This window comes from Balaenoptera acutorostrata, chromosome 14 (genome assembly GCF_949987535.1).
Source record: "Balaenoptera acutorostrata chromosome 14, mBalAcu1.1, whole genome shotgun sequence".
Classification (NCBI taxonomy): domain Eukaryota; kingdom Metazoa; phylum Chordata; class Mammalia; order Artiodactyla; family Balaenopteridae; genus Balaenoptera; species Balaenoptera acutorostrata.
In genome coordinates this window covers 81427557-81453437 of record NC_080077.1, presented here as the reverse complement: position 1 = coordinate 81453437, position 25881 = coordinate 81427557, and the positions used below count along the sequence as shown (strand labels likewise).

At 39.1% G+C, this 25881-nt stretch overlaps 1 protein-coding gene and 1 pseudogene across 8 annotated transcripts in view; one reads left to right on the top strand and one right to left on the bottom strand.

The window, feature by feature from the left end:
• The first annotated feature begins 11811 nt into the window (after nt 1–11811).
• SENP6 (SUMO specific peptidase 6) overlaps nt 11812–25881 on the top strand; it is a 106680-nt gene continuing 92610 nt past the window's right edge. For 3 of the 8 annotated variants that reach the window (XM_057527555.1, XM_057527553.1, XM_057527552.1), the window contains exon 1: nt 11988–12559. In XM_057527555.1, coding sequence (XP_057383538.1) covers nt 12508–12559 — 52 coding nt within the window. In that variant the 5' untranslated portion in view covers nt 11988–12507. Of the gene's footprint in view, nt 11962–11986; nt 12560–12711; nt 13271–15206; nt 18683–25881 lie in introns of those variants that run through there. The other 5 variants (XM_057527556.1, XM_057527560.1, XM_057527559.1 and 2 more) reach the window with 5 other exon arrangements.
• On the bottom strand, nt 18679–19727 carry LOC130704777 (protein LSM14 homolog A-like; annotated as a pseudogene).

Sequence of the window (25881 nt, the reverse complement as noted above, 5' to 3'; positions counted from 1 at the left end):
AAGGTACGTGAGTGAGAGGGACATAATTCATGCAATGCTCCCTCTTCAGCTATTGAAGCACCCTCAACCATAAAAATTTTAAAAAGTTACTAGTCAGAGGGCTGCTGGTGAAGAGAGACCCTAACTGGTATGTGAGGAAAAAGACAGACTATTTAGGTCAGGTAGGTATAGTTCTTTGAGTGTAAATAATCACTGCATTACATTTTCTAAAATCAAGGTGGTTTCCATAATCCCCACAAATAATGGGGCTCTCTTATTGTCTTGTATATGTGACAAGATTAAAATTATTAACATAGGGTATGCACAGCTTCTTTCTTTCCTTTCCCCCCAAACTGCTTCCACAAAATTTTCAGGGACTGCCTAATTAAGCTTCTTCCTTCTTCCCTTAGGAGTGGAAAAGAAAGGCCTAGAAAGAACTACAGTTCTCAGGGGACTGCATGCTTCTGGGAGCACGTGGCTGTGCTCCTGAAGCTAGGAGGAAAGTGGCAATCAAGAGACTTTTAGGGGGACTTCCCTGGTGGCGCAGTGGTTGAGAATCTGCCTGCCAATGCAGAGGACACGGGTTTGAGCCCTGGTCCGGGAAGATCCCACATGCTGCGGAGCAACTAAGCCTGCGCGCCGCAACTACTGAGCCCACGTGCCACAACTACTGGAGCCAGCACGCCGAAAGCCCATGCTCTGCAGCAAGAGAAGCCACCGCAAGGAGAAGTCCAGGCACTGAAATGAAGGGTAGCCCCCGCTCGCCACAACTAGAGAAAGCCCACGCGCAGCAACAAAGACCCAAAGCAGCCAAAAATAAATAAAAAATTAAATCTTAAAAAAATAAAATAAAAGATTGGAATTTCTTTTGGAGCTGCACTTGAAATGTAACACCACTCCCACGCTGAACCACGAGAGCCTCCTTTTGCTTCATTACTCTTATGTTAAACTCCGAATTAGTAAAGGAGTGTCATTGATTTTTTTTAAGTATGCATATTGAAAATAGAAAACAGAATTGAAAAGCAAAACTGGATTTTCATCTAGAATTTATACAAAGAAAAGAGAAATTCTGCATATGGTAGATAAGAGGACAGGGGCTGGAAAGGTGTGTTTGATAGTGAAGGAGGGCTCATTTATCTGGACCTACCACAGCTGGAAGGGAAAATCTCTCTTAAGTACCAAACTCCCCTAACTTTGCTTCATATTTACCAAACAACATTATATGGTTTCTTGGTTACTTTGGTACCAGCGAATGGGTGGCAGATAACAGATACAAGTAATCCAGCCGATGGAAACATTGATATTTTAAAAATTAATAAAGTGATCTTCTAGCACACACAGACACACACACACACACACACACACACTGACCTACTAAGTGCTTGGCTAGAGTAAACCAGTTATTTGAAAGCTGTGATTATTAAAGTTCCAGAACTCTAAAGAATAGAGATCACATCCCGGCCAGTGGTAATTTACCAGAATTTAGTGCTGGTCAGTGTGGGCCAAACATCACCACAGGTATTAAAACAAAGTGTAACAAAGGAAAAAAACCTCTGATGCATTTATGATCATTAAGAAACTATTAATAGAGTATTGATTTAAAATTCATAGAAGTACTGTAGAATACCAGTCAATAATAATAACAACAAGTCCCATTAACTTGTTAGCAAATAGTAAGATCATTTCTTCGAAGAAATTTCGTATGTTGGGTGAGGTAATGCTGGTGTCTGCCAACCAAAGCGCATTCTTCATGCGCTGAAAGCTGATCATCTATTGTTCTACTTAGCCATGAATATTTGAGAGAATGATCACATTAGTAATAAAAACCACATCAGTACCAATAATAATAACCCCAACAGCCTTGAGTCTGAAAGATATTTGGTGTTGGTTTATACATATCTATGTGTATTCCGAATCATCCTATAACAGGACACATTACAGCATGGACTGAATCACATAAAGGCTCTCACTTCAAGCCATTTAAATGGGTGTGTTTTTCAAAATACCAAAAGACCCTACTATACTACTATGTCATCTCTTATAATTTGGCATGGATATAGGGAAGTTCATAAGGGATTCCAGCATCTTTGTGTATTTAAAGCTCATGGGTAACACATTAAGTAAGAAGTATGGCTGAATTTTTTTAAAACAAAGATTAAATTATAATAAATACAATAAGAATATGTAAATAAAACCATACACAAGAAGGCAAGCAGGCAGGGTGGTTAGTACTTGAAATCAGTATAGTATTACATCATGATTTAGGATTCTTCTGAGTTTGTTTCATAGACACACTACATATTTAAAATAATTTTGTGGCTAGGAGTTTAATTTTGGTGACTAAAAGTTAAAATAACATAACAAAAAGTGTTAGAAATATCTGAAAAATACAGAACATTTGTTGAGTTGTTTTGCACACGTTGAGTAGCAGAGGAAACTCGATCTCAGCAGCTGCACATTAAATGTTACCACCTCACCTCCATTAACAGCACGATTACCTAAAATAAGTGTGTATTCAGAATCCTCTGGTGTTTTGATGTTAGAATCTTTGGTTCATCAAGTCGGATGAACAACTATTAATTAAGTACCTTCTGTGTTCAAGATACTATACTGTAGGAGGCATAAAGAAATCTTTAAAAATATTTCCTGTTCTTAACTAACTTACAATTTAGTTGCTTCCAAACTGTAGCTATTTGATGTTAGTTGATCATAGCTCCTTTGTATTTATTATACTTTCAGAATAAAAGCTGAAATTTTTTTTTTTTTAAAGCTGAAGTTTTAAATAAAATATAATGTCATCGTTTTAGCACCAGCCGTGCTTTTGTCAATATCTGAGATGGTGGCATTCAAAAAACGTTAAACATAAGCATTCTTGGAGAGTTTAAATATGGTCAGATTGAGATGAGGTTTTCTTTAAAAAATAGAGGCAAGAGTATAATTTTGAATGTGAGAATTGATGATGGTTGTACTTGTTAAAGAAGGAAAGGCAATGTGCATGAATCATTACAAACCTGCTACTACAGACTGACAACTGAAATAAACAAACACCCAGGGGCATTGGCTCGGTAACATTATTGTCATGTGCGCAATGCAGCAATTTAGGAGGTTGAGAACTATAAAAGTGTCCAGAGAACTTTTCAGATGACCGTAACACCATCAATTCAAAGTTCCTTTTTATTAGATAATGTATACACAAGATACATTTGATACAAATGTATCTTGATACAAAATTCTTGATACAAAATCAAAAAGTAGAAAAGGATATATGGTAAAAGGTAAATCTCCCTTCCACCTTAGTACTCTTCTCGGAAGAAAAGGACTGCTACCAGTTGCTTGCAGCTAAAACAATCATTTATATGATCTTTCTTCTCCAAAACTTTTCACTCTTTCTGTACTTCTACTTTGTTGTCTCCAACCTTAATCCATACACTTATTCTACATGGTGTTTAAAGAGGACTATATTACGAAGTTCACACTCTGAAACAGGCTAATATAATAAATATGAACTGCTAAAGTTAGCCAACTTGTCAAGATTATGTTAATGGTCTTTGGATCCTTTTCTTAATTATGAAAGAGAACTTCTCACCTTTATCAACGTGTATTTTCAGAACTAGATAGGTTTATCTGAAGCAATCGCTATGCCAGGGTGAGTGGAATTAGCCTGAATTACACATATCAAGCACACCTTGGAGCTGGGGTCATCCCCAAAACCATTGAGACAATGTGGAAATGGACCTTGTTGAGGCACCCTCAGGGTCTAGGACCCTAAAATCTATTTGTGACATTGACACAAATTTGAAGAAGACACAACTTATCTGATTTTTAATTTAGAAAAACAAAACAAAATACATGACTTGCCTGGAATTGTGAGGATAAAGTGAGTATATTTAGCTATACAGGATTAGGAAAAGTTCGTCTATAAACTTAATAGAAAATTATTTAATAGATAAAATTATTTCATATTACACTCTAGTGGGTTTTTTTTTTTTTAATGTTTGGCCACCTCGTGTGGCATGCGGGATCTTATTTCCCAGACCAAGGATCGAACCCATGCCCCCTGCAGTGGAAGCGCATAGTCTTAACCACTGGACTGCCAGGGAACTCCCTATAATCTAGTGTTTTAAATCTATTATTGGGTTAGAGAAATCTCCTGATGATTATAGCAGGTATTCAGAAGAATACTAGGTTTTGTGTATGCCCACAAAGCCACTTAGGTTGGAAGACTGCTGAGACTGATGACCTAGACTTCACTAAGTTTGATTTCACTTTATTTTATTATTAAAAGAGTAAAAAGAAATGCAAAGGTTAAACAAGATATAATGGTACAAGTGAGTGGAGGGGGTTCCCTGATCCTTCTCTTTTTCCTCACAGAGGTACGTCCTAAGTTCTGCCACAAAGGAGAGGCCAAGTCGGTGCTCAAGGACTGATCCTATTACTGTATGAGAAAAAACGTTCACCTCATAGTGCACCACTAAGCCTACTGGAATTCCATTCCAGTAAGCTTGGCTACAACCTACCAAACCTATCATAGGTCCAGTCTCCAAAACATGAAAAGACAAATTATAAGATAATTCAGCAAATATTTATTGAATACCTATCAAATGTTATATCTAGTTTTACATTAGATTCAATATTTCTGCCATTTTGAGGGACGGTAGAGATTCCTATGATGTTTTATATAAATGGGTCAACTATCTCAATAATACTAGAGTAACTGTTTTATCAAGCAGCAGGTTGAACTGTGGGCCAGTATTCTTTTTCTCTCATTATGGTATTACTGCAGAAGATTTTACGTAATTATAGCAATTTAAAAAATTTCTTAGGGACATGAGCCCACATATTTCTAGTTCATTTCTAAAACCCACATATTCCAGACAGATTCTAGATCTATTAAAGACACCAAAGGCAGACTATCCTATCCACATGACTTAAAAGAAATAGATCAGGGACTTATATTTTTCTCAGGTAAGCTGATGTAGTGACAACAGCAGGTATGAAGGAAGCAGCACCAGCTTCCTGTTCCGCTGTTCCTTCATGCCCGGCCTCAGGGTAGACAGCTTTCCCGGTCCACACAGTCACCCCAGGGTAGACAGAAATGGCTACTTCCATGGTGTTAATGGCTCCTTCAGGACCATGCCTTGTCCATAAGTCATCCACAAAGCCCCCTCTGGGGAAAGAGGCTAGAGAGGCAAGGTAGGGTCTCAGCAATGGTGTTTATAGCTATAGTCCAGAGTTTACATAATGCACCCTAGCCTGTTCCTGTCTATCAGAAGCAGGAACTTGTCCTACTCTGCCATCTTTGTTACATAAGAGGCAAGGGCCTTTGCATAGTGAAGACCCATTCACAGAACCAAACCTAACTATCTTGCTTAGGATTACAAAGTTCAGTAATATGTAGAAAATAAAATACTTTCATGGACATGAGGTGCTGACTGGTATAAAATATTCTCTAATTTACTATATAATGCATTCCATTCCAAACTAAATTATGACTTTTTCCCAAGAGGAGATAATCATAAACATTCTTTAAGTAATTCCTCATTAAAGGCCTGACATAACCTCCTAACCAAATGAAATGATTTCATAAGAATGTAATCTCCAATTTGTCACATTATGGCTAATGGCTGGTATCCTTAATAATATTATACTATTTGCTTTTTTTTTTTTTGGCTGCATTGGGTCTTTGTTGCTGCACGCGGGCTTTCTCTAGTTGTGGCGAGCGGGGGCTACTCTTCGTTGTGGTGTGCGGGCTTCTCATTGCGGTGGCTTCTCTTGTTGCAGAGCACAGGCTCTAGGTACACGGGTTTCAGTAGTTGCAGCACGCAGGCTCAGTAGTTGCGGCACATGGGCCCTAGAGCATGTGGGCTTCAGTACTTGTGGCACGTGGGCTCAGTAGTTGTGGCGCATGGGCTTAGTTGCTCTGTGGCATGTGGGATCTTCCTGGACCAGGGATCGAACCCATGTCCCCTGCATTGGCTGTTAGATTCTTAACCACTGCACCACCAGGGAAGTCCTTTTTTTTTTTCTAATAATCAAAAGCAAGGTTGTAGTACATGCCTGTATTATAGGCTTAATAGTCACCATATAAGTTCTACACCTTTAATAAATCGTTTTTTCATGTTCATAATAATAAAGAAATAGAAAATAGAGGAATCAACTGCAGTTGTCCAGAATTCAATTCTGACTGATATATAAAATAGTTTTCCCATTTCCAAGATTATAGAACTCTTTTGTTTTCACACCTAAAATTTTAAAACTTCAAGGATGGGCAAGCCCTGACAGATGAAGAAAAATATACAAACTGGGCAAGTCCACAATGACCATATTTTTATTTCAAGAAAACATGTATTTTTATGAAAACGGTAAGATAATACTGTTAAACTTTTGAGTTTTGAGGGGAATGCCTTAAAAATATAGCTTTATTTGTTAGCTTAAAATTATTTGAAAATACTGAAAAACACTAGGAAGAGAGCAAGTTACCTACAATCCAAAAACTATTTAAAATTCCATAAAAAAGAAGACAAAGTCCTCACATCAACCCTCTAATCTCTTTCCTGCAGAATAGCCTATGCTACACAGATGAGCTATACAGACTTTTACAAATTTATTTTTTAAAAATGAAATCAAACTGGCCTGGAATTTGCTTTTTCTTTTCAATTAATCATGGATACTTTCCTGATCAGGACAAATAGATCTACTTCACTGGTTTAAATAGTTGCAAAGCATTTCATTACATGGATGCTTCATGTTTTTGATCATTTCTCTATCCTTGTAATATACCTTTTGGTGCATATTTTATTATGTCTGTGTGATTGGTGAAAACACTGTGGTCCCTTTACACTGGGGTGGGGGAAAAGGTTTGGTAAACTTTGAGGTCACCAAAGCATCTTCTTGAAAAACACAACTTTAGAAAATAGCCTACACTTGTATTAGACTATGTTCTTGAGGAAAAAAAGAATCAGAGAAAGAAAAGGAATAAGAAACACACATACATATATATACACACACAGGGATGGAGAAGGAGAAAGTAACTATCTTGTGTGTTTATATTTATAAGGAGACAATATTAAGAAAAATGGATGAGAAAGCTAGTTATAAAATGAGACTTTTAACCTCAAAAGGTGAAGATGTTTAAAGTCCGAAACTCTGAGCGCAAGTTAACCCATACTTGTTTTGTGCTGTAAAGATTAAATTTGTTGGCCTGCAGAAGAGATGAAGTAGTTCAAATTGCAAAGTGAAGTTAATGAAAAATGCAAAACCCTAATCAGCTTTAGTTGGGAGTCAGCATTACAGAACAGCACTCTCAGGAAATTATGTTGAAAGCCATTACTACAGTGTTTTGCTGTTATTAACTGGAAGTAAGAACTGAGGCATAAAGAGCCAGAAAGAAGCAAGCCATCAGCAAACTCCAATAAACAGGGGAAATACAACAGTGATGATCTAGGAAATACATTTCTTTACCATTTTTATGCATTATTTCATGTTTCAAAGTTTGCTTCTAAGACCACTGATTATCTTCTACCTCTGGGATCATTATCACAGGATAATGATAAGAGAGTATGAACTCTGGAGTCTAGATGGACCTGGGCTCAAATCTCAGCTCTAAACTTTTCTAGCTGAGTCACCTCAAAAAGTTATTTAGTCTATTGGGTCTCAGATTCTACTTATCAAATAAAAATAACAGTAGATGTTCAGTAAATGTTGGTTACGAGATCTCGATAATATACCTAGAAAATCATACTGGGAGCAATGCCTTGGCAGGAATGAAACACTTAATTACTCCAAGCAATGGTTCTCAAATCAGCAGCAGCGGCATCACCTTTGAGCTTATTAGAAATGCAAATTCATGGGCCCTACCTAAACCTACTGAATTAGATGGCCTGAGATGGGGCCCAGTAAACTTTTTTATGAGCTCTCCAGATGATTCTTATGCACTTGCCTTAGAGTTAAGCTAGACATGATTTTTATGTGATCATTTCCATTAATGAACATTAAGGGATCCAGCAATCACCTACAGGGCTGTTATTCATCAGGCACAGGAGGAACAGTGTCTTAAGCCTGTGATACTTTTAAAGGCTTATGAAAATTCCAGTTATAAGATAAATAAGTATTAGGGATGTACAACATGATAAATATAGTTAACACTGCTGTATGTTATATATGAAAGTTAAGAGAGTAAATCCTAATTCCTCAAAATAAGGAAAAAATATAGACTTATGAAAAATGTTTTAATATTATTTCTCCTAAAGTCAGAAAAACATGAACATAATGATAATAATAAATATATAATAGTGAATCCAGCCTGGATTGTATCTTTATACCAAAGCAGTTTTAAAATTAATTAACTTGAGCCAAAGCAATCTTGAGAAAGAAGAACAAAGCTGGAGGTATCATGCTCCCCTGTCTTCAGACTATACTACAAAGCTATAGTAATCAAAAACAGTATGTACTGACACAAAAACAGACACATAGATCAACGGAACAGGCTAGAATCCAGAAATAAACCCATGCACTTATGGTCAATTAATGTACAATGAAGGATGCAAGAATATTCAATGGGGAAAAGACAGTCTCTTCAATAAGTGGTGCTGGGAAAACTGAACAGCTAAATGTAAAAGAATGAAATTAGAACATTATCCACACTATATAAAAAAAAAAAAACTCAAAATGGATTAAAGACTGAAATGTAAGACTGGAAACCATAAAACACCTGGAAGAAAACACAGGCAGAATACTCTTTGATATAAATTGTAGCAATATTTTTTTGGATCTGTCTGCTAAGGCAAAGGAACCCAAAGCAAAAATAAACAAATGGACCTAATTAAACTTAAAAGCTTTTGCACAGCAAAGGAAACCATCAATAAAATGAAAAGACAGCCTATTGAATGGGTGAACATATATGCAAATGATATGACCGATAAGGGGTTAATATCCAAAATATATAAACAGCTCATACAACTCAATATCAAAAAAACAAACAATCCAGTCAAAAAATGGGCAGAAGACCTGAATAGACATTTTTCCAAAGATGACATACAGTTGGCTAATAAGCACATGAAAGCAAGCTCAACATCGCTATTTTATAGAAATGCAAATCAAAACCACAATATCACCTCATACCTGTCAGAATGGCTATCATCAAAAAGATCACAAATAAATGTTGGCAAGGATGCTGAGAAAAGGTGATCTTTGTACATTATTGGTGAGAGTGTAAATTGGTGCAGTTGCTATGGAAAACAGTATGGAGGTTTCTCAAAGAAACTAAAAATAAAACTACCACATGATCCAGCAATTCCACTCCTGGGTGCACATCTGAAGAAAATAAAAACACTAACTCAAAAAGATACATGCACCACAATGTTCATAGCACCATTATCTACAATAGCCACAGCATGGAAGCAACCAAAGTGTCCATCAACAGATTCAACAGATGAATGGATAAAGAAGATGAATGGATATGGACATCTATACATATACTACATATATATCATATATATCATATATATAGTGTTTCATTGTGTGTGTGTATATATATATGTACACACATACACACAATGGAACACTACTCAGCCATAAAAAAGAATGAAATTTTGCCATTTGCAACAACACAGATGGACTTGGAGGGCATTATGCTTAGTGAAATAAGTCAGACAATGAAAGAGCAATATTGTATCACTTATATGTAGAATCTAAAAAATGAAACAAATGAATGAATATTACAAAATAGAAACAGATGCACAGATACAGAGCAGTGGTCCCCAACCTTTTGGGCACTAGGGACCTGTTTCGTGGAAGACAATATTTCCATGGACGGGGAGGTGGGGGGCAAGGTTCAGGTGGTAATCCAAGCGATGGGGAGTGATGGGGAGCAGCAGATGAAGCTTCCCTCGCTCACCCGCCGCTCACCTCCTGCTGTGCGGCCCAGTTGCTAACAGGCCGCGGACCAGTACTGGTCCACGGCCGGGGGGTTGGGGACCCCTGATATAGAGAACAAACTAATGTTTACCAGTAGGGAGAGGGAAGGAGGAGGGGCAAGATAAGGGTTGGGAATCAAGAGGTAAAAACTTCTATGTATAAAATAAATAAGCTACAAGGATATATTGTACAGCACAGGGAATATAGCCAATATTTTATAATAACTTTAAACAGTATAATCGACAAAAATTTTGCATCACTGTGTTGTGAGCTAATATTATAAATCAACTACACCTCAATTTAAAAAATTAAATAAAAAATATACATAATTCCAAATTTAAAACTACCTATTATCCCCAAGATATAACCACCGTTAACACTTTGGCTTTTTGGGGGTGAGGTGGGGCTGGGAGACTTTTTTTGCTCTGCTTATAAATGCATGTATAATAGAGACCAACGGAATAGGACTTTTAAACCCTTGATACATTTTTGCCAAATTGCTTTCCAGGTAGTTGGTTCTCCTTTAAATTAACAGCATCAGTGAATGAGTTCATCTCACAGTATGCTCACCAACTTTAAATATTATCTTTAACTTTGTTTTGTTAATTTCATAGTGGGAAAAATGGTTATGAATGTGAACTTATAAAAAAAATAAATATTGATGGTTGTGAAAAAAAATTGTTTAATATATTTCTTATGGAGGAAGGGCCTATGAAGACAAAAGCGCCTAAGACCCAGGAACGTAAAAATCCAACCCTGGTCACCTGAAAACTTGACTGTTCATTTATAAATGTTGACACTGAAGGTGCCTGGTAGAAATTGACTATTATAAGAAATGTGTTATTTTGAGGGTATATTAATTTATAATTTAAAAAAATATTAGTTTGTTTTTCACTTAAAAGTGAAACTGTATCACTCAATATCCTCAAGCAACAAAAATAGCAAATGATAAATTATATTCATTATATTGCTCTTACTAAATCAGTAAAGGTTACTAGTTCGTTTTAGGAAAAGATGTTAAAAGAAGTTTTAAACAAAAAGGTTTTCAACTTACGCCTTGGTTAACAGGACAATTAAACTAGTTAGTTCATTCCTCAAAGATGGCACTAAATCATAGTTATTTTGTATCATTTTAATTGCTGTTGAATTTTCAAGGGTATGGAGCATAAATTTTCGTTTTTTTAAGGAGGGATAGTGAGGGATTTAAGAAAAGTATTTGATTAGAGGACTACACAGAGGAAGGAGTTGAGTTTCGTGGTTGGGACTCAGCAAGACTTCCTTCCTCTTCTGTATTTTCCAAATTTTCATTAATGAACGTGTCATCTTTGTAATTAAAGAGAAAAAAGAAAGTAAAAAGGAAGGCAAAGAAGGAAAAGAAAAACGGACATGACATAGCCACCTGCAATGACAAGGCCTGACTTGTAAGACAGGGGACGGGCTTTGAAGTCTCAGGCACGTTAAAGGACAGGATTTTTTTTTTCTTTTTTTTTTTGTTTTTTTACACTGTCATCCAAAGGGTACTGTAGAATCCTCCCTGAATTATTTTGCAAACTTCTTTAAAAATGAATGAAGACCACAAATCATTCTCCACACATGTGATCGCGCTACCTCACTCTACCTTTTCTCTTCAGTTGGCTACGGTTTAAACCGAAGGCCTCCTCAGAGGAATATGAACTCGGAACATTTCTCAGGCCTTCGTGGTGACACCGGAGACGAATGCATCGCCGGCCCGGCCTGGAAGCCCAGGTCTGCCATGGGGGGCCTCGGCGGGCGCTCCCGACGTCGGACCAAACGTGTGCGGGCCGAGCCGGCACCGTGCTGGGCCGGTGCTGCAGAGGACCGGGCGGCGGGCGCCACGCGGCGGGGCCCGGTGCGGCGCCGCAACCCGCTCCGCGCGCGAGCGAGCGAGTTCGGAATTCTGAGGGGCAGACGCGCTGAGGGCGGGCGCCTAGCGACGGCAGCGACAACAGTGGAGGAGGAGCGGCGGCTGGCGCTGCTGTGGCGACGGAGGCGAGGCGAGGCGGTGGCGGAGGAGACCCACCCCTGTCCGCATGGACAGTCGCAGAGGTCTCCGCTGATACATTCGCGCCTGGGCGGGGTGGGCGGACGGCCGTAGCGGCGGCTGCTGAAAGGAGCGGAGGGCCCGGGGGTGCCTGACGGTCGCGGAGACCTCACCGACCCGGGGGGCGGCGGGGGCGGCCATTTTACGGCCCGGGACTGAGGGAGGCGTGTTTGTGTGCTCACTCTCAGCCTCTCTTCCTGCGGGCCCGCCGCTAGGGGAGGCTTCTCGGGCGGCCTGGGCGGGCGGTGGATGGGGAGCCGCGGGCCGAGAGGCACCGGGCCCGGGAAGCGCCGCCGCCGCCGCTCGCGTTCTCCCGGCGGAGCCTGAGCAGCCCAGGCCGCGGATCTCGCCGCCCGCCCGCGGATAGGCCCGGGAGCCGGCCTGCTTTTGTGTAGGCCCGTCCGGACGGGGGAGCGCCGCCCGCCTGACGGCCGAGTCCTAGGCCCGCAACCCTGCGGCGGCTACCTTCCTGCGGCGCGGCCCCTCATCCCGGCGAACGCGGCGGCGGTGTGGGCTATGGATTAAGGAGGCGGCGGCGTGGGAGGAGGAAGATGGCGGCTAGCAATAGCGACGGCACCGCCGGGGAGATTACTTTTCTAGAAGGTACATCAGTTTCTACCCTCGAGGGGGTGGGGGTGGGGAACTACAGGAAAACGTGGGCCCCTGATTCCCGGCTATTCAGGTGTGGGCGCCGGGTGGGTCTCGGGGGCTCCGGGGCGCTGGCGGGGAGAGAAGGTGCTGCGGGCGCGCTGGGTCCGAGTCCGTGCGGGTTAGGGGCTCGGCCGGGAGCCGGGAGGCCGAGGGGGCGTCGGTGGACCGGCCGGGAGCCGGAGTTGGTGCGTGTCCTTTGAGAGTGTACGCGTGTCTTTGACATGTTTTGTTTTTTTGTGGTTTCTCCGTGGTGGCCTAAGGATGAGAGCAAATCGCGCTCGGGTCTCGTTTGGTGTTCATGGAAACTTTCAAATCGCTAAGGTTGGGTGAAATCGGGGGCCAGTCCGCGTAGGGAGGGGGAGAGGTGGTTTCCTGAGCTTGTGTTATACGCCCGTCCCTCCCCGTCCCCGTCTTTCTTTTTTCGCGGAGCTTCAGGCTTCCTCTTGCAGCCAGCATTCAGATGAGGCCCCGCTCTGTCAGATAATCTTACGAAATGTGTTTTGCTAACGATGTTTTAGAATATAATGTATCGGAAAAGGAACGAGATTCACAGTGTCAATTTTGGGACCGTCACCCAAGCTAATAGACGAAGTTTGAGTGGTTACATTTTAATTCACTTGTGAGGAAAAGTTACACATTTGCTGCAGGCGGACTAAGCCAGTCGTAAGTAAGAAAAGCTGTCTATTATTGTTGGGGATAATGGGTAACAATATTGGCTCTTGGCCCACATATAAGGATCCCTGACATACGGCTAAATTCGTTGTCGTTATGGACCAGGAACTCTAAACGTTTATTGCGTCATTCGACTGTGGGTTCACCGTTTGTGCTGGTAGTTAGGTTTATAAATATGTTTGGGAGAGCGGCTTTATGAGTGGGTCTATCTGCTGTGCAGTGACTGTTAAAAGATTTAACTCCTCTTAGGATGATTTTGCAGAGATGAATTTCATATCGGGTAAAAGGAGTACTTTAAAGATAACTAGTTGGAAACATTTCTGAATTAAGAAAGTACAACTTCACTGTGGTACAAGGTCCTCTAAGAGGGTGTGGAAGGATGGGTATGCCGAGTTTACAGTTTTGTTAACTGTACCTAGAACAGGGCCTGGAACACAGTAGGTACTAAGTGTTAGTCTAATGAACAAATGGGTACTAATGGAGCTGAGTGGGAAAAGAAACCTTAATTTTCTTAATTCTTCTTCCTTGGAGTGTAGCAGAGCCAAAAAAATATTTACCTTGTGGTACAAACCAGCCTTTATTTAAAAGTGATGCGAGTTTTATATGAGATTTGGGGTAAGAAAAGGTGGAAAGCTTGCAAGTTTTTCTGGGTTCATTTCATATTTCTTTTATTCTGTCTCCATTCTCGTTTGGGCAGAATGGTTACCTGTCAGGGGCTGAGAGTGGTGCAGCTTGTGTTACAGGTGGTGCTATGTGATGAACATAGGGAGGATAGAAAGAGCATAAATAAGGCCAACAGATACAGGGCCAATGTGAAATTTAAAACTGTTGCTTTTAGTTTATTCTAACCTAAGGGTCTGTGAGTTGCTCTAGGGGGTAAACTTGAGTTTCACCACGTCACCTTCAGCATTCTCAGAAAGCAAGTGAATGGTACCTTGTTTAGAATATAAGCATAAGGGAGAGCAGGCATTTCAGTTTTTCATATACTGTACTGAATCTTCTGAAATAAATGGAATGATATTTAGTACTACTTATATTTTTGGTGTTTAATATTTTGTACTTAATTCTTTTGGTTCTTTACACTTTTAATGATAAAATACTCCAATATAGCTTGCCAGATATTCATTCATCAAATATTTATAGTGGTCTGCTCTGTACTAGGCACTTATACCAAGGTGAATACAGCAGTGCGTAAGATAGGGTCCTTGCCTTTATGGGACTTATATTTTAGTGGGAGGGACTCTTTATAAATAAGTAAAAGTTAATCCATTTAAAACAGTCTTACCCCATTTTTTTCACATAGTTTCCTTCTTCACTTTATTTAGATCTGCTCAGACCTGACAACCTACTTACAATGTCATGCTGCCACACGTGTGCAAACACATGGTATTCCCTTTAACTGTTCTATTTTTCATGGTAGCACTTTTCACATGATAAATTTATGTCTTCATGTTTTTTAGTCCTATTAAAATATAAGTTCCGTGAAAGCAATGGCTTTCTCTTTTCACCATCATATTTCTTGCACGTGGAGCATATTTATTTGTTGTTAGTGAAATAAACAGGATGATAATAGTGTGATAAAGGCTAGGGAAGAAAAATACAGAGCAGTGGACGAATGAGAAAGCCATTTTACATAGTGTTAAAGTCAAGAAAGGCCTTACTGAGGAGGTCACACGTGTGTTAAGGTAATACCTTAACTGTGGGACTAGAGTATGGCAGAGGGCATGATGTCTCTAAAGGTTCCAAGATGATAAAGGATTCCATTTGTTTAAAAAAAGGAGGTCATTATGGCTGAAATGTAGCAAGCAAAGAAGAGAGTGATATGAAAGAGAGGTAGCAGATCATGCAAGTTCATGAATTTTTATTTGATTCTGAGAAGTAGGAAGTCATTGAAGAGTTTGGGACAAAGGAGTGTAATGATACAATTTATCTTTTAAAAAAAAAAAAAAAAAACACTTTGCTCCTGGAGTGAATTAGAGGAGAGCAAGAGTAAAAGCAGGGGTATTAGTTAGGAGAATATTGTAGCAGTCTGAAAAATAGACGGGCTTGGATTAGGATGGTAGCAGTGGCAATTGGGGAAGAGGAGTGGATAGATGGAAGATCCGTTTGGATGTAGAGCGTACAGGACTTCTGGATGCGTTGCATATTGAGGATCAGAGTAAGGGAGGAATCAAAGATGACTCCTAGGGTTTTGGTTTGAGGCGTTGCAGGGGGGCGCGGGATTCCATTCACTGAGATGGAGTAGACTGGCAGAGGAATGAGAAGTAAGTTAATAGCTCTGCTTTGGTCATCTTAAGTTTGAGGTGCTTGTTTGTTGTCCATTTTCTAAATTATGTTTTACCTTCTTATGAACTATTAAGTAAAAAACTAATTCCATTTCCTTTTCTGGCTTCTTTAGGGAAAAAGAGACCTATTGGTTACTATTGTGCATTATTTTGTTGGTATAGTATCACACTGAAATTGTGTGAATTTAATTAGGCCACAGCTTGTATTGAATTTTTTCTTTTCCCTCTTTGATTTGTTTCTTTCTCTTCTGTACGCTTAAGGTTGTCTTCTGCCCCTTTTCCACTTGTGATAGCTAGTTTGGCAGATTTAGATTTCTCTTTCGTTTATTCATTCAACGGACATTTATTGAGCCACTGTAACTTGTAGGTACTGTGCTGAGAGGCACGGTGGGGGAGGGAAGGCGGTTCCCCCGTGGAGTTTCCAGTCCAGTGAGGAGAGTCAGTAATCAAAGAAGCGCACTTGTAAGTGTAAAATTTCAACTGTCAAGTGCAGCCAAAGGGGATTATTTGTAATCATGAGAATTTGATCTAATCAGGGCAGTTTGAAGAGTGAATAGGAGAGGGAAAGGTGGAGAGACAGAGCTTTCCAGCCAAGGGGGAATACAGTAGAGGAAGCACGGCACGTTTAGGGAACTGAAAGGACAGTGTGGTGCTAGTAAGGAGAGTGGTACAAGATAAGACTGGAGGTTAACATCATCAGGTTTGTTTCAGAAAAGGTCATTGGCTGCCACACGGAAATACCTCTAGAGAGGGGCAGAAGATTGTTGTCGAGATCAGTTAGGAGACTTGTAGTATAGGGCAAAGGTGATGGTAGTTAGCTCCTTCTTGTAACCTTTCTTTTGATATTCTGCCCCTTCTGTTCTCCTCTGGCAAGTCTGCCTCCTCTCTCATTTGTTTTTCTTTTGTATACTGTTCTTGTTCATTCTAGCTTTCTTTCCCTTTACCTTTTTTCTTCTGCCAACTAATTGACTCACCAATATTTTCTCCCATTTTTTCTGCTTTCCCTTTCATATGTATGTATGTGTGGGTGTGTGTATTTCCTACTTTGTTTTCATTCTTCTCTTAATGCTTGCCGTCTCTCTTATTTGAATTCTAGTTTTTATTGTTTTCTTTCACTTACTACCTTTCTTTTTCTAGGTATTAGCTGATTGTTCTTGATATTCTGGATTGACTAGTGTAGTGAGAGAGGTAACAGAGAATGAAGTTATGTATTCCATATGTCTAGACTTCTGTAAGTTAATTGTTCCTGTTGCCATTACAAAAGTATGTTGACTGAGATCAAGAGGTGTAGACGAGTTATATGACTTAGAGCAAGTAAGTGGGGCAATCAGAACTGGAGCTTGGGACCTGTCCTATAGCCTTAACCTCCTTCAGCATTGCCTTCCTTCCTTTCCTCCCTCCTTCCCTTCTTCATCCCTTTGCTTTCCCATTCTTCTTACCTATTTAACCTTGGGGGTGGGGGTGGACAATAGACGGGAAAATAATAGGGCGTTATGGGGAGTTACCATTTACTGATGAAGCAGTGCTCTAAGAGGGCAAAAGCTGAAGCCACAGGTCTCTTAAGGCCCAACTTCAGAGATTATACTGTGTCACTTGTGTCACATTCGAATGGCCAGAAGGCCACAGAGCCAGCCCAGATTCAAGAGGAGGGGAAGTAGAACCATCACTCAACAGGAACAGTGGGAAAGAATTTGCAGCGATTTTTAATCCATGCAGCCATCTTTCCTCTCCCATACCTCCCTGTTTTTTGGGTTTTGTTTTTGTTTTTTTTAATACTTTCAACAAAGTCATAGTATTTCTTAAACTTGAAAATGACAGTTCTTTTGAGATCCAAAAATTTCTAATTTCTGGACAGTTTAGGAAGCTAAAGGAAGACAGAACAAAGTAGACCACACATTTGTAATTTGTTTCAAAGGTATAAATAGCAACATAAACAGTCATTGGTTAACTTTCCTTTGATTAGGGACTGATTGAAGAATTTCTGAAACCAAGCAAGCATAAGTAAGAAGAAAAGAGGAAGAATGTTAGGAACTTTTCCTTCCTTTTTTTCTTTCATTCAGTGATGTCTGGGTCATGGTGGAGTTGTTACTGTTATCTTTCTCATTTTCATTACCTAAACTCTTAGAAAACATGGTCGCCACTATTTACAGTATTAAAAATTAAACGTTATCTTGATACAAAACACAGCAGTTAATCCATAAAGTCAGAGGCAGACTGCTGATCACAATTACAACCCACTTCACTTGTACACTTAGGTCACATTACTTGGAGTGATGCAACAATGGATGATCCATTATTGTGAGCTGCAAATTATGGTTGGCTACATCACCTAAAACACAGAAAGTAGATATGCAGTATCCATTTGACACTGAAAACAGTGTTACTTTTAGCCCGTTTTTTGGGCTACCTTAGGGTTTTGTACTTCTCAGAGCCTTCTGCATCCATCACCAGCAATTAGGACCTCTTGTCTCCTGAGGATACAGACTTCCAGTACTAAAATTGGAACAGTCCTAGGCAAATTGGGACATGTGGACACTGCCTTGTCCCAAGTTAACAGCAACTACTTTGAGGCCGTCTGAAACTATAGGCTTGAAAAGTAAGACAGCAAGCCGTATTCTGACCTTGTTTTGGGAGAGGTTTTTTTTGTTATTTCAAATACATTTCATGCTTGGTTTTGAATATGAGGGTTTTTTTCCTCCCACATTAACTGTGTTACAATCTTTGAAATATAGCAGGGAGAAAAAACCAAACAGTGCTGGTGTACAGTGTATAACAAATGTACTTTTTTCTTTTTTGCAAAGACTGAAGCCATTTTTAAGGACATGAAGAGCTAGAAATTTCCCAAGACTTGTTTGTATACTATGTAATAACCTTGTTGTCTTTCCTATATTAAAAAAAAAAAAAAATCTGCAAACTTTCTGCCTCCACAACCTCCTGTGTATGAATCTGCCACTAAATCTTGGAGACATGGTGAAAATACTGCCTTTTACCACCATGACCTCTGGTGACTCTGTCTTCATGGAAACCAATATCTTCTCTGCCTCTGAAATTCCTATGCCACTGTTTGGATGAGGAGGGATTCCATATTTTGGCATTTAAACTTCTTTCTTCAGTTCAGGTTTGTCTCCATTCTCTATTATCACAGGAAATAAAAAACACTGATTTAATTTTGTCAGTATAGCAATTAAGTCTGCAAATCTTCGTCAGTGTTTCCGTCACAAGTTTGAGTACCAACTCCTGAGTCTCCTTGTCTTTACCATTTATAGGCTTTACCTGTTTTTCAAGTTTATCTTCTTTTAATTTAAGTTTATTATGACACTGTCAGTTTTCTCCTTTTTGAATGATGCCTTTGCACTTTCGGCATTGAAGTGTTTCATTGGTCCGTCTCATTGACTATTGCTCCCCTGCCGTCTTGATGGTGTTCTCCCCTTTCCTGGGAGCAGAGGGAACACGTGGAGCCAGTTGTCTCTCGTGATCATTTCTTAGGTTATTTGTGTTCTCTCTTTGGAACTTTGTGTGCTTGTGGTAACTGTATTTTAGAGATTGTGTACTCTGTGTGAAGATAGAACCAACTGCATTACTTTGGGGTAAGGTACCCACTGCTTGGTATTTACATTCCATAGAAGATCAAGATGCTTCCAGCAACACCAACAGCATCAAACTGCTGCCTGATGTTGGCCTTGGACAGAACTAACTGGATGCCGGCATCCTGCCAAAAGATCCATAGAAACCCACTTAAATGGAATGAGGAGGTAGATAAACTGAGGGAACACTGAACAATAGCTGGATCCTGAGGCAAAGAATATTGTGCTCTTGGTGGTTCACAGAGAAGTCTAATTTAATATTATTCCCAAGGATATAATATATTCAGACTTCATCTTCAGATAGTATTGGACAGTCTATTGGTCTGTCTCCTGTATCAAAAAATAAAGGTTGTATAGATTAGGAATTTGAGAAAACTCACCTCAGCTGGGTGATTTTTCTGCTTCATGTAGCGCCTGTGGGGGTTATTCAGTGGTAGCTTGGCAGGCCTGGGGGCTCGAAGACAGCTTTATTCAAATGTCTGACTCTGGCCGGTATGGAAAGTTGGGCCCTTCCTTCTCCATGTAGTCCAAAGGCCTCTTCATGCGGTCTCTGCGGCGGGATACCCGTACTTGTAACATGGTGGCTTAGGGCTCCACGAGACTGCCTTTGGAGAGCCTTGACAGGTTCTGGAGAAAGACTGGGGCTAAAGCACTACAGAGCCACCTAAAATTGCTTTACTGAGATTTCCTGACGTTTGCATTTAATTCGCTCTTTACGTTTTCTTTTACTGCTTTTATATTTCTAAGTTGCAGAAGTTAACTTCTGTCTCAGTGACCCTTTTTAAAAAATTCTATTTTTTATTATTGTAAAACCTTATCAATGACAGTTGAAAAAATTATTAGGAAATATTTCATATCTGTGTGGAATATAAACAATAATATAGCAAAAACTCATGTTCTATTTCCTAGCCTAAAGAAAACATGACTAATACAGTTGAAGCTGGGCTGAACCCTTTCTTTTTTTTTTTCTAATTTTTAAAAAATTTTTAAAAAACTTTATTTATTTTTGGCTGCATTGGGTCTTCGTTGCTGCGCGCGGACTTTCTCTAGTTGCAGCGAGTGGGGGCTGCTCTTTGTTACGGTGTGCGGGTTTCTCATTGCGGTGGCTTCCCTTGTTGCGGAGCACGGGCTCTAGGCGTGCGGGCTCAGTAGTTGTGGCTCCCGGGGGCTCTAGAGCGCAGGCTCAGTAGTTGTGGCGCACGGGCTTAGTTGCTCCACAGCGTGTGAATCTTCCCAGACCAGGGCTCGAACCCGTGTCCCCTGCATTGGCAGGCAGATTCTTAACCACTGCGCCACCAGGGAAGTCCCGAACCCTTTCTTTTTTGCATCTTCCTGCCTCCTTTCCAGGGATAACCACCATCCTTAATTTGGTAGTTATCATTCCCATACATTTCTTTGTACTTCATGTTCTTATCTCTGAACCTGTGTATGTGTACAAATTGTTTTGAATGTTTAGAATATTTTATAAATCATGTCATACTGTATTCTTCTGTAACTTGCTTTTCATTCTTACAGCATTGTTGGAGAAATTAAATTATGTTGATAAGAATAGGTCTAGTGCTTTGTCATAGTATGAATATACTACCTTTTATTTATGCATTTCCTTTTTTGTGGGAATTAGGTTGTATCTAATTTTTTACTATTACATACATTGTTACTATGGATATTTTAGTATGTCTCATATTGCTACTATGAACTTTTTTTTAAAGTACATTTCCTTGTGCACATGTGTGTTTCTCTAGAGCAGGGGTCAGCAAACTTTTTCTGTAAAGAGCTAGATAGTGAATATCTTACCCTTTACATTCCAAACAGTCTGTCACAATTACTCAGTGCTGCCAGTTTAGCAAAAAGGCAGTTAGATAATACACAAGCAAATGAGTGTGGCTGTGTGCCAGTAGAACTTTCTGGACACTGAAATTTGAATTTTATGTAATTTTCTTGTAACATGAAACATTAGTCTTGTTTGATTTTTCTTTTCCCCCCTCTAGCCATTTAAAAATGTAAAAGCCATATTCTTAGCTTGTGGGCCTTATAAAAACAAGCAGCAGGCCAGATTTGGCTGGGCCATACTTTGCAAACATCTGATCTAGGGTATTTCTTAGCAATGGAATTATCGGGTCATGTGCAATTTCAGCTTCTCCTAAGTATTGCCAAATTGATCTCCAAAGTGCTTTCACTAGCACTTTTTAAGTTTTCCTGTTTATACCCATCATTACCCACTTAATAATGTCTGATGTTTTAGTTTTTGCCAGTCTGATGTGGTTATCAGATGGTGGTTTGAATTTGTAATACTCTGGTTTATAGTGAGGTTGAGTATCTTTATTACTGTATTTTAAAAAATTGTTCATTGTTCATTCAATATTCAAAAAATATTGAGTGCCAACCTAGAGTTAATCCCTATTCTATGTGCTTGTGGTGCGTGAGTAAACTAAACAAAATACTCTATGAGTTTCTTTTTGTTTTTTGGGTTATTTTGTGTGTTTCCTCAGTTCTTTTTTTTTTTTTTTTTTTAAATACTGATTTTAATCATATACAATCTACTAGATTCCCTTTTTTTTTTTTTTAATTTATTTATTTATTTATTTATTTATTTATGGCCGTGTTGGGTCTTCGTTTCTGTGTGAGGGCTTTCTCTAGTTGTGGCAAGTGGGGGCCACTCTTCATCGCGGTGCGCGGGCCTCTCACTATTGCGGCCTCTCTTGTTGCAGAGCACAGGCTCCAGACGCGCAGGCTCAGCAGTTGTGGCCCACGGGCCTAGCTGCTCCACGGCATGTGGGATCTTCCCAGACCAGGGCACGAACCCGTGTCCCCTGCATTGGCAGGCAGATTCTCAACCACTGCGCCACCAGGGAAGCCCCTCAGTTCTTAATTGCTCATATTTTCTGCACATTTTGTTCTGTTGGAATGTTGGGGTTCTTTATATAGTCTGGATAGGAAACCTTGGTTGAATTATGTGTATTGAACATACATCTTACAGAATTATTGCTTGTCTTATTTTTAAATTCATGGAATAATTTTATGAGCAAATTTTTAAAATGTAGTCATTTATTGTTTTTTTCTTAATGTCTTGTGCTTTTTGTGATAGAAGAAATTCTTTGGTCTTATAGGTCCCTTGTATTATAACTTTACTTTTTTTGGTTTTACTAATCACTGTTCATTTCTTTAGTTTTTACGATAGCAGGAGAGTGCCAGTCAGCTGTACAGGTTGGGGTAACAGAATTTGAAAATCTATTTGTAGTGTATCTATTTCTTATGTTTTCTTTATATTTAAAAAAGTTTTAAAAAAAGACTATTAATGGGACTTTCTTGGCGGTCCAGTGGTTAAGACTCCGCTCTTCCACTGCAGGGGGCACGGGTTCAGTCCCTGGTCAGGGAACTTAAGATTCTGCATGCTGCACGGCATGGCCAAGGAAAAAAAAAGACTTTATTAAATACTTGCAAGCCATATGTCTGATAAGGGGTTAATATCCAAAATAGATAAAGAACTCATATAATCCAATAGCAAAAAACCCAAATAATCCAATTAAAAATAGGCAAAGGACTTGAATAGACATTTTTTCCAAAGAAGACCTACAGATGGCCAACAGATACCTGAAAAGGTGCTCAACATCACTAATTATTAGGAAAATGCAAATCAAAGCCACCATGAGATATCATCACCTCACGCCTGTCAGAATGGTTATTATGAAACCATGGTAACCATGCGCTGTTGATGGGATTGTAAACTGGTGCAGCCACTATGGAAAACAGTATGGAGTTTCCTCAGGAGATTAAAAGTAGAACTACTGTATGACCCAGCAATTCTACTTATGTGAATATATCTGAAGGAAACAAAAACACTATGTTGAAGAGATATCTGTGCTCCCTTGTTCAATAGCCAAGGCATGGATACAGTCTAAGTGTCCATGAATGGAAGAACTGATAAAGATGTTGTATATATATACAATGGACTATTATTCATACATAAAAGGGAGAGAAATCCTGCCATTTGTGAGAACATGGGTGGACCCTGAGAGCATTATGCTAAGTGAAGTAAGAATGCTGTGTGATCCCACTTATGTGTGGAATCTTAAAAAAAAAAAATCAAGGCTAAAAACGAAACCAAAAAAAAAAAAAAAATCCCAAACTCATAGAAAAAGAGATCAGATTTGTGGTTACCAGAGGCAAGGCACGGGAGGTAGCGGACTTGGATGAAAGTGGTCAAAAGGTACAAACTTCCAGTTAGTTATAGGATAAATAAGTACTGGGGTTGTAATGTATAAAATGATGGGTGGCTATAGTTAATACTCCTATAGGGCTTATTTGGAAGTTGTTAGAGTAAATCCTAAGAGTTCTCATCACAAGGAAAAAAACTTTCTTCCTTCCTTCCCTTCCCTCTCTTCCCTTTTCTTTCTTTCTTTCCCTAGCTTGCTTTCTTTTCTCTCTTTGTCTCTTTCTCTTTCTCCTTCCTTCTTTTCTTTCTTTTTCTTTCTTTCTTTCGTTCTTTCATCTATATGAGATGACAGATGATAACTGAACATATTATGGTAATCATTTTACAATATATGTAAGTGAAGTCATTATGTTGTATACCTTGAACTTTTACAGTGCTGTTCAGTTATATATCAGTAAAACTGGGCAGGGAAGACTTGTTTTTGTTTTTCTTTTTTCTAACCGTGCAAAAGGTTTCCTTTTTTTTTTTTAAGAGCAGTTTTAGGTTCACAGCAAAGAGGAAGGTACAGAGATTTGCCATATACCTCCCACCCCCACATCTGCATAGCCTTCGCCAGTGTCAACATCTCCCACCAGGGTGGTACAATTGATAACCCTCCACCAACAAATCATAATCCAGAGTTTACGTTATGGCTCAATCATCGTGTGGTATAGTCTGTGGGTTTGAATAAGTGTGTCATGACATGTATCCATCATTATCATGTCATACAGAGTATTTTCATTGCCATAAATATCTTCATTGTTCCACCTATTCATCCCTCAGCCCCTCCACCCTCACCTCACCTTGGCAACTACTGATCTTTTTATGGTCTCCATAGTTTTGCCTTGTCCAGAATGTCATCTAGTTGAAATCATACAGTAGATTGCCTTTTCAGGTTGGTTTCTTTCACTTAGTAATAGGCATTTAAGGTTCCTCCGTGTCTCTTCATGGCTATTACTAAGTGAGTTCTTGGTATATTTTGGATAAAGTCCTTTATCAGATGTGGTTTTTTTGCAAATATTTTCTCCCAATCTTTGGCTTGTTTTCTAATTTTCTTGGCAGAGCAAAAGGTTTTAATTTTAATGAAGTCCAGTTTATCAATTCTTTCTTTCATGGATTATACCTTTGGTGTTTCATCTAAAGAGTCATCACCATACCTAAGAGTCATCTAGGTTTTTCTCCTATGTTATCTTCTAGGAGTTTTATAGTTTCGTATTTTACATTTAGGTCTGTGATCCATTTTGAATTAAATAACTTGCTAAGACTGATTGCGATTGCATTGAATTTATTGATAAAGTTGGAAAGAACTGACATCTGGACAGTATTGAGTCTTCCCATTCATGAACATGAAATATCTCTCCATTTTTTTAGTTTTTCTTTCATTTCATTCATCAGTTTTGTAGTTTCCATCATAAAGATTTTGTACATATTCTGTTAGCTTTATAGCTAAGTATTTCATTTTTGGGGGTGCTAATGTGTTATTGTGCTTTTAATTTCACATTTACCTTGCTCATTATTGGTATATAGGAAAGCATTTAATTGTTTTGTATTAACCTTGTATCCTGCAGCCTTACTATAATTGCTTACTAGTTCCAGGAGGGTTTCTTTGAGTGATTCTTTCGGATTTTCTACCTAGACGATCATATCATCTGCAAAGACAGTTTTATTTCTTTCTTCCCAATCTGTATCTCTTGTTTCATTTTCTTATGTATTGAATTAGATGGAACAAAAAGGAGTGATGAGAGGAGTCATTTTTGCCTTGTACCTGATCTTACTTGGAAAGCTTCCATTTCTCATCATCATATATGATGTTAGCTATAGGTTTTTGTAGGTATTCTTTATGAAGTTAAGGAAGTTGCCATGTTTTCTTACTTTGCTGAGTGTTTTTATCATGAATGGGAATTGGATTTTATCAAATGCTTTTTCTATTGATGTGATCTGTGATTTTCCTTTTTTTAGCTTATTGATGTAATGGATTACATTAACTGATTTTTGAATGTTGACCCAGCCTTGGCATCGCTGGGACACATTCCACTCAGTTATGGTGTATAATTCTTCTTGTACATTGTTGGATTCAATTTGCTAATATTTTTGCATCTATGTTCATGAGAGATATTGGCCTGTAGTTTTCTTATTATGTCTTTGTCTGGTTTTGATATTACGGTAATGTTGGCCTTGTAGAATGAGTTAGGAAGTATTCCCTTTGCTTCAGTCTTCTGAAAGAGATTGTAGAGAATTGATACAATTTCCTTAAATGTTTGGTAGACTTCACCAGTGAATCCATCTGGGCCTGGTGGTTTCTGTTTTGGAAAATTATGATTAGTTATTGATTCAATTTCTTTACTAGATGCAGGCCTATTTAGATTGTCTGTTTCTTCTTTTTTGTTTTTCTTCTTGAGGTTTTTTTTTTTGGCAACTTGTATCTTTCAAAGAATTGGTCCATTTCATCTGGGTTATCAGATTTGGGCATAGAGCTGCTGGTAGTATTTCTTTATTATCCCTTTAATGCCCATGGGATCTGTAGTGATGTCCTCTCTTTCA